Source organism: Setaria italica, chromosome IX (assembly GCF_000263155.2).
Source record: "Setaria italica strain Yugu1 chromosome IX, Setaria_italica_v2.0, whole genome shotgun sequence".
In the NCBI taxonomy this organism is placed as follows: domain Eukaryota; kingdom Viridiplantae; phylum Streptophyta; class Magnoliopsida; order Poales; family Poaceae; genus Setaria; species Setaria italica.
In genome coordinates, this window is record NC_028458.1 from 8805943 (window position 1) to 8814402 (window position 8460).

The window sequence follows — 8460 nt, forward strand, 5'->3', positions numbered from 1 at the left end:
CCGGTACTAAAGGGTGGCCTTTAGTACCGGCTGGACTCCCCACCCGGTACTAAAGGGGCTCCTCGGGGACTATTTCTTAGGCCCGATACTAATGCTAATATTAGTACTGGGCCAAAAAGTAACCGGTACTAAGTTTCGAGACGGGAGGTCATTTTTCTAGTAGTGACTCATTGGGTCAGACTATTGGGACCGGACTATATGTGTCCTACGCACAAAGCTTGACTAAAATAACTGGTTGTTAACTAGTCATTCTAATAGATTTAGCTTCTATCCAAACAAAGAAAACAATTTACCTTGTCTTCATCCACCTTTTTTCACTCTGGGTTGGTCCATCGAGGATTTATTAATTATTGCTTGAATGTTGTTTTTTTTTTCCAAAATAGTTAAAATGAAGGGACGCCCGATCACTGCCTAATGTTTCGTATTTGCCATTTCCGTCAGCTCTTTTTCCATTACACACCTTAGGATTCATTTTCCATTACAACCTAGGAACGCCATTTCCCCTGATTTTGGTATACATGAATTCGAAGCCTCCATAGCCGGAGGGCGAATGCTCTATGGCCGGTAATGCCTCGTGTCTTGTAAATTCTATGTGCGATTCTACCTTGAAAGTAGCTAGACATTCCCACTCCTAGCATTTTGTGGACTGTCCGACACTAGCTCCTTCAGAGTCACTGACGCATGGGGTCAGATTACTAGGACAGTACATGACTATATGTGTCATACACACAAAGCAGGACTACATTTGTGATACACTCCACTAGCAGCGGAGAGGTGGCATGCATGTTCTGTCTATTCTCCTATGCGAAAGTAGAAATAAGAAAAACAGTTGCGTACAACTACGCTAGTGCCACCTGCTCTCCAATAATATTCTTTTGTGCGACTCACCTATATAACTGAAACCAACAAACCAGCGGATACGACAAGGATCACAGCTCATGCACCCATAGCTAGTTATGCCAGTAAGGAAGACTTGTACTATCCAGTGAAGCGGTGATGCACCTTTCAACACACTCCTTTTGTTTGGTAGCTGGATCAATACAAGCCTTTTGTGGACTGGCCCACACTAGCTCCTTCAGAGTCACTGATGCGTGGGGTTAGATTACTGGGACAATACATGACTATGTGTCATACACACAAAGCAGGACTATATGTGTCATACACTCCACGAGCCGCAAAGCTAGGATGAAATCACCGCAACAAACATGCATGCTTAGCTCAAATTATCCTAACACAAGTAACATCAAACACACAACGAATAAGCGTTCAAGTCCTGCATCAAACAATCTATCACTCAAAAGAAGAAACAATCCGCCATCTACATGAAAGAATACATGATGCTCTTTTCCCTTATACTACTACTTACCATCTGCTCTGCTCTACTGAGTTGCACCCAAAATGCATGATGATGCACTACCCTCACCAGCGCCATCCCTTTGCTACCACGGATGCTGCTCAGCTAAAGGGGTCGGGTCATATATCTCTCCTCTACTCCAAACCATGCCCTACACTACACACTACAACAGTAACCCACATATCAGTAGATAGGCACAACTACTCCACTACTATGGCTACTTCTCATCATTGTCCGATAGGCACACCACTTCTCCCCTGGCTCCTATGGGAAAGGAGAAATAAAAAGAAATAGTTGCTTACAACTACGCTAGTGCCACCTACTCTCCAATATCCATTTGTATGACTCACCTATATAACTGAAACCAACAAACCAGGGGATGTGACAAGGATCACAACTCATGCCCCCATAGCTAGTTATGCCAGCAAGGAAGACTTGTACTGTCTAGTGAAGCGGTGATGCACCTTTCAACACCCTCTTCTTTGGTAGTTGGATCAACACAAGCCTTGTTTGTGTCCCTAATGACCCTGCAGCTACTGTTTCAAAAGTAGTCCCAAGCATTTGTGTACAAAGAGCACGTTTGGTATGTGTGCTAAGTTACCAATCTTGTGGAAGGTACACATCCTTCTCAAGATCATTTTTCTCATCACAAGCATTTGGGCATGGACCGCTCGAAAACGGTGTGGAATGCTGGAGGGTTACTACCAAGAGCCTACACCCTAGGCAGAAGCTTGTACCTGCAGCTTTATACCTTAAAGCACCTGCTGCTTGCTCGCTCCAATGTTTTGTTTGTTACAATATAAATCGTGTTGTATACACATCTCACCGTTAGAAAATTGAGCATTAGTCTCGGTTGGTAGGCCTCAAAGATCTCGAAAATCCATCCGGGATAAAATTTTCGAGAGGAAAGAGGGTTCTTTAGTTCCGGGTCGTTCAACCAGGACTAAAGACCCCCTTTAGTTCTGATTGGCAACCGGAACTAAAGGGGTGGCCATGCCAGGCACAGCACGGGCCCCTTAGTCCCGATTCCCGATTGGTTTGGATACATGCATGCGCCTACATGCGCGCCTGCATGGCGCATGCACGTACCCTTTAGTACTTAAGATTTTTTTAAAAAAAATTATTTTCCATATTAATATTGTATGCAAGTCTTATTAGTATTGTATGCAAGTCATTTATATATTTCATGGCAGTAGTGTGTATATATATACAATTCTTAGTATGTTATACAAATCAGATTAGTATTTATACAATTACTATATATAATAATTTGTCCACTTCATTCCTAGGATCCTCTCGTCGTGGTGTTGCTCTGTGCGTCTATAGAACGTCTGTCGTAATGAAATTCTCTCTCTGGATTTATCACCTCGTCCACAAGGAATCTTATGAGACCTGCACATATTGCCCTATTCTCTCCTTCTCCAAGATTTAAGTTCCCACATTTTAAGTTCCTTGTGTAGCTTTATCATCAACTATATAGCTAGGATTATTGCACAGCCTAGTTCTTTTTATAAATGTTAGTCTATGTACTGATAAAACATATTTTGCTTTAATAGATATTGGTGCACAAGCACAGCGAAGTACTCGATCTCTACTAAATCTTTCATTCCTTTCATCCAAACACGAGAAGTGTTCTATACACTTTCAAATGATGCATAGTGTATTGAGTTGGGTGAATGGAATCAAAGATTTAGTAGCTCACAACATACCTGATATGAAGTTTGCTACTGAAAATCAATACTTGCGTGATGTAATTTGGTATTTCTTGTATTTCAAATATTTCTGCAACGGCAGTTTACAAGGCTCAACCCGTTATAGAGTATCTCAACGTCTGTGATACTGCAAAGCATTTGTCTGATCAGGAACACATAAAAAATATGGGGTCGTCAAAAATTAAAAACCAAGCGTACTTGAGACCCCGTATTTTATCTCTTTGAATCTTATTTTGAGCAGTGTGTTAAAATTAGCCCGTAGGATAAGTCAACTTTTATACCTATTACATGACTTCACAGTAATATGGTAAATAAGATCTAGCAACTCCCGGAGACACCGAATTGTTAGCAGCACAGCAGCACCATGACCATGAAAAAAGAAGCCCTTCGTGTACCCAACGAACTTCATTGGCGAGCCGTTTGCAATCCAAAGTAGAGCCTTTTGTTCCGTAGACACATCGATCACAGACATTGATCACATGAGCTATCTAAGTCATTCATTTTTAATCAATGATGAGATATCTTTTGTTCCGCAGACATATCAATCATGGGTAGGTAAAAATAGGATAGACAGTGGATCAATAGTTGGATGGAGAGAAATTAACTATTGAGATAAGTCATGTCAGCGATCATGATGTGCTGCCACCTACGCTACGCCGCCGTCCAGGCCGGAGATGATGCAGATTTTACAGCACTTTGGGTGTGTGTGTGTGTTCAGATTCGTTAAAGGGTAGAATTTGATGTTGATGCCGTACGACGTGGGCTTCACCTTGAACAGTTGACGAAGGCCCACATGCGGCCTAATTCCGGCCAAGTTCTGCCGCCCGCAAGTCATCCGACCCAACTGCTGCCATCCCCCTAAACGAGCGGCCGGGTGCCATGACTGGGCCTTCGACGACCGTTCAAGCTGAAGTCTGTCGTCGTCGTACTGGGCCATACGTAATAGTGCCCATGGGCCGCTGGCGAAGGGCGACGAGTAGTTCGACTGTGCGGTGGGCCTCTGCGAGATCGCCGTGGACGACAACTTCCACCACCTTTCTCCCGCGTCGTCGTGCGGCCACGCGTTCTATGTGTCTTGCATTTACGCGTGGTGCTCTTTCACGGCAGCATTCTCGGCGAGACCGAGTATGAGATGGATCGTCACTTAATGATGAAGAGAAGATCGTCGAGGTGAAGGTGTGAAGCCTGCATGCCCTGGGGATAGACGGATTGTGATTTGATCCAGGGGCACCTCACCACGAGGTGCCGCCAAAGAATGTCGAAAACAAAGGTGCTACCAAGGCGGACCGGTGGCATGGGGAGCTCCAAATCCGCCATGATCTGCGAATGATTTGCCGTGAGACAAGCTCAAATGCTAGCACAGGTGATAGCGGAAGCAAGAGGAGGGGGAGAGTAAAGAATTTCAGGTTCACCACAGCCGACAGATTTCAGGCCGGTGACCGAGAGTAGAAAGAGGTGTGTTTGGTTCTTTCGGACCTCCTAAAATTCATGTCGCATTGAATATTCGGATGTTAATTAGGAGGACTAAATATAAGCTAATTATAAAATTAATTATACAGATGGAGGCTAATTCACGAGACGAATCTATTAAGCCTGATTAATCTATCATCAGCGCATGTTTACTGTAGCATCATATTGTCAAATCATGGACTAATTAGGCTTAATAGATTCGTCTCGCAAATTAGTCTCCATATGTACAATTGGTTTTATAATTAATCTATTTTTAATACTCCTAATTAGTATTTAAATATTCGATATGATAGGAAATTTAGAAGGTGCTAAAGAAACAAACACCTCCGAAATTGGAGTCTTGAGATTTCAGTCTGACTAATGTTTGACAGAATCAGGCCGGTGATCGAGAGTAGATAGAGTAAAGTGGTTCGGTTATGTTTGACTGATTTGTTATTACTGTCTCTTTCCATCAATTCTTCTCTTATGTTTTCGAACGATTTTGCTTCACATTTTTCAAGGCCCGTTTGGATCCGATTGGATCAGAATCCAGCTTCCTGAAACTTGGTAGAATCCAAACACACTAGATTTTGCCTTAGATTCTGAATTCCATAAGCTAATTCTCAAAATCTCATAATCTGAAGTTGGTAGATTTTGGTAGATTATAGGAGTGAAAATATAATCTGGATTCTAGAATCTACTTCTCCAAACAACCACATCCAATTCTACCCAAAATCTAGCTTTTGAAAACAAACCCAAAATCCAGCTTTTGAGAATCTAGAATCTAATCGGGCCTCAATCAATCTTTTTTTCCAGTTTATAGAAAACTGACATTTTCTCACGTGGTACAATATGTTTTGACAAAAATGATTAAAACGACTAAAAAGTTAACCACTTATTAGCTATTCATTCCTTAAACCCCTCTCTTTCTATTAAGAAAGAAAACGATTTACCTTATCCCCATCCACTTTTCTCCCACTGAAGTGGTACATAGGTGGTTGTTTAATTTTGTTTGAATGCATTTTCCTCACAAAGTAGTTAGAATTTTGGGACGTCCGATCACTTTTCTAACGTTTCCGATTTATCTCCGCCATATATAAAAAGCCTCTAACCCTAACCTTGACACATCTGCTCCCTCTCCACCCCCTTCCCCATTGCCGCCGCCGCCTCCAAACAATCCCCACCCACCCTCTACATTTGTCGCATCGGCGTGGCCGTTCGCTTGTACTTCGATCCTACGAGGACAATCCATTCTCCACCACCTCGACCGGCATCATCCCAGCCGCCTTTGCCACCATCACCGGTCCCACCTTGCTTCACCGCATTTCCTGAAGAGCGGGTTTGAACCTGACCCAAAGCTCGGCATACATCGCAAAGGTATGACACGCAATTCTCATGGTTTCTAGTAGCGGTAGCAGCACATAGGATAGAGCAAATAGGTTGAAGTTTGATTTAATATCGAGCTCCATTCCTCTTCGATCAATTCGTTATCCGTCAATGGTCGTCAATCTCTACTAGGGATTGAATAGGGGGATTTGAATTTAAGGTTTGAGAGATTTAGGTTCGGGATTGAGATTACCTGTGGTTGTGAGTAGGAGGGTGGATTTAAGGTTTGAGAGATTTAGGTTCGAGATTGAGATTACCTGTGGTTGTGAGTAGGAGGGAGCTCCATACGCTAGTGCAGAGGGGGAGTGGAGGTGGTTGGAGAGACGGCAAGGGAGCGAAGATGGCGTAGGCGCCATTGAAACCAAATGATGGGAGATCCATAGTAGGCAGTGGAGCCACCGGAGATGTGGGGTTATTGCAGTCGGGGTTTCACATGGGACTATGCGAGGATGATAAAAGAGATTTGTGCGTTTACTTAATCAATTTTGAATCTGTTGATGTTAAAACAGATCTCTGATAACTTATTTCTGATACAATTTACGAACCGCTATTGCCTCCGATTTTTGTACTCCCCCATCCCGAATACGCAAGGAATACTGCAAATTGGGAGGCTCCACCTCCATGGTCGTTACTGGCGTATTGCCTTTGATGTCTGCATATTCTAGGTACGATTCTGCTACGGAGCAAACAAAGCAGAAAATGCACTCCCGACGCGTAGTGTGAGATCAGGAACACATCATCAGTTTGCCGCCCGTCGGAAATCAATTACGATGTGAGAGGTCGTTGTCGTCCGTTGCGGCCTGCGTAGCGTACGCATAGTCAACTGCTCGCACGCTGGTCGCCGCAGTGCACCACAGCATGGAGGTCGTTCGATACAGATTGCTGTGGTGTGCTGTAGCCGGAAGGCAGGTGCTACAGCTTGTGCAGCCAAGCATCAGCGTGGTTTCTTCACATGCCATAATTTTAAAAATAGCAGGAAAAAATTAAAATGGACTTTTATATATCTATCAAAGCCAAAACGTTGTACACAGATGCACAAAATAATTGAAATAAATGAAATGCACATTGCAAAAGCCTTTTGGGGGACGTAGCCACGGTGGAGTAAATACGATTAGACCCGACGACCGACGACGGCGACAGATCAAGATCTTTTGTCCCGACCGCGGATCTCCTCCGGCCGCCAGAAGATTTTGACCCGGACTTCCAGGCGACGCGCCTGCCCGGCTGCCCGCCTCCGGCACGAGGTCGATGACGAAGGCCGAGCGGCGCGGGGCTCGCCAGGCAGTTACTAGTACTTCGCTGTGCTCACCGGCCACCGCACCGCAGACGGCTGGTTGCCATCCACTGACGCGCGGGCCCGCTTCTCGCGCCTCGTTGCCGCGGAAGGCGGGGTCGTGGGTGCCCAGAGTGCCAAAGGTTGCGCGTTGCGGGCGGGCCCGCGGCCTGTGGCCTCCGGGTTCCCAACGCAGCCTCGGTTGGTTCGCCCGCACTCATTTATAATCACTGACGTGTGGGGCAACACCAATGTGGGGACCACATGTCCGACAGATAGATCAGATCTCGCGTGTCGCTTGGAAATCCCCGCTTCAGCTTCCATCCGCAGGCCCCGATATCTATGCGAACTGCAACCGCCCACCTCGACTCCCACGGTCTACACCGCTTCAACTTTCTGCTGGTGACTTCGTGGTGTCTGCCGTGCTCGTCCTAGGGCTTGCGCGATGTACACGCGCGGCGGAGGCGGCGGCGGCCGGCGCGGAGGCCGGGTCGACCAGGGAGACGGCCGTGGAGGAGGCGGTGGCGCCGGCGCGGGCCGTGGGCGCGGCCGTGGGGCCGCCGCGGACCTCGGCGCTCACCCTACCGACGGCGCGCGCGGAGGGGGTGGTGGCCGTGGTGATCGCGGAGTTGCTGCGGCGCCGGGCGCTGCCCAGAGAGGGGCCCACTTCCAGCCCCCGCATCCGGCGGCCGGGGCCAGGAGAGGTGGCTACCCTGGCGTGGCTCAGGGGCGCGGGCAGCAGGTGGCCTCGCCGGCGCCGACGCCGACGCCTGTGGAGGTTGAGGTGCTGAGGCGCCAGGTGGAGAGGAAGGTGGTAGTGTCACAGGCGCCGGGGGGGCCGCGCGAGGGCCCGTCGTCGTCCCCAGCGCAGAGGCAGGCTCCGGCGCCGGGTCTAGCGCCTGCGGCGGCGGCGCGACCGCAGATGCAAGCGAATGCGCCGGGCCGGCTGGCGCAGCCGGCGGCTGCTGGGAGCCCATCGCCGCTCCCAGCACGGGCGCCAGCGCCGGCGCCGGGTCAGGTGGCCGTGCCGGCGCCTGCAGGGAGCTCATCGTCGTTCCCAGCACGGGCGCCGGCGGCGCCGGGTCATTCGGCTGCGGCTGCGCCGCGACTGGAGATGCAAGGGAAGGCACCGGTTCAGACGACACAGATGGCGCTGGCGGCGCCTGCAGGGAGCCTGCCTCCGACGTCTAGCAAGGCGCTGGTGCTCCCCCCGCGTCCGGGGTACGGGACGGCCGGGCGGAGGTGCCGCGTGCGCGCCAACCATGTACAAGTCCGCCTCGCCGACA

General features: G+C 48.3%; 1 protein-coding gene across 1 annotated transcript in view; it reads left to right on the forward strand.

Moving 5' to 3' along the window:
- Positions 1 to 7619: 7619 nt before the first annotated feature.
- LOC101755395 (protein argonaute 12) overlaps positions 7620 to 8460 on the forward strand; it is a 7615-nt gene continuing 6774 nt past the window's right edge. The window contains exon 1 of the mRNA XM_022829646.1: positions 7620 to 8388. Within this exon, the coding sequence (XP_022685381.1) occupies positions 7620 to 8388 (769 nt within the window). The remainder of the gene's footprint in view (positions 8389 to 8460) is intronic.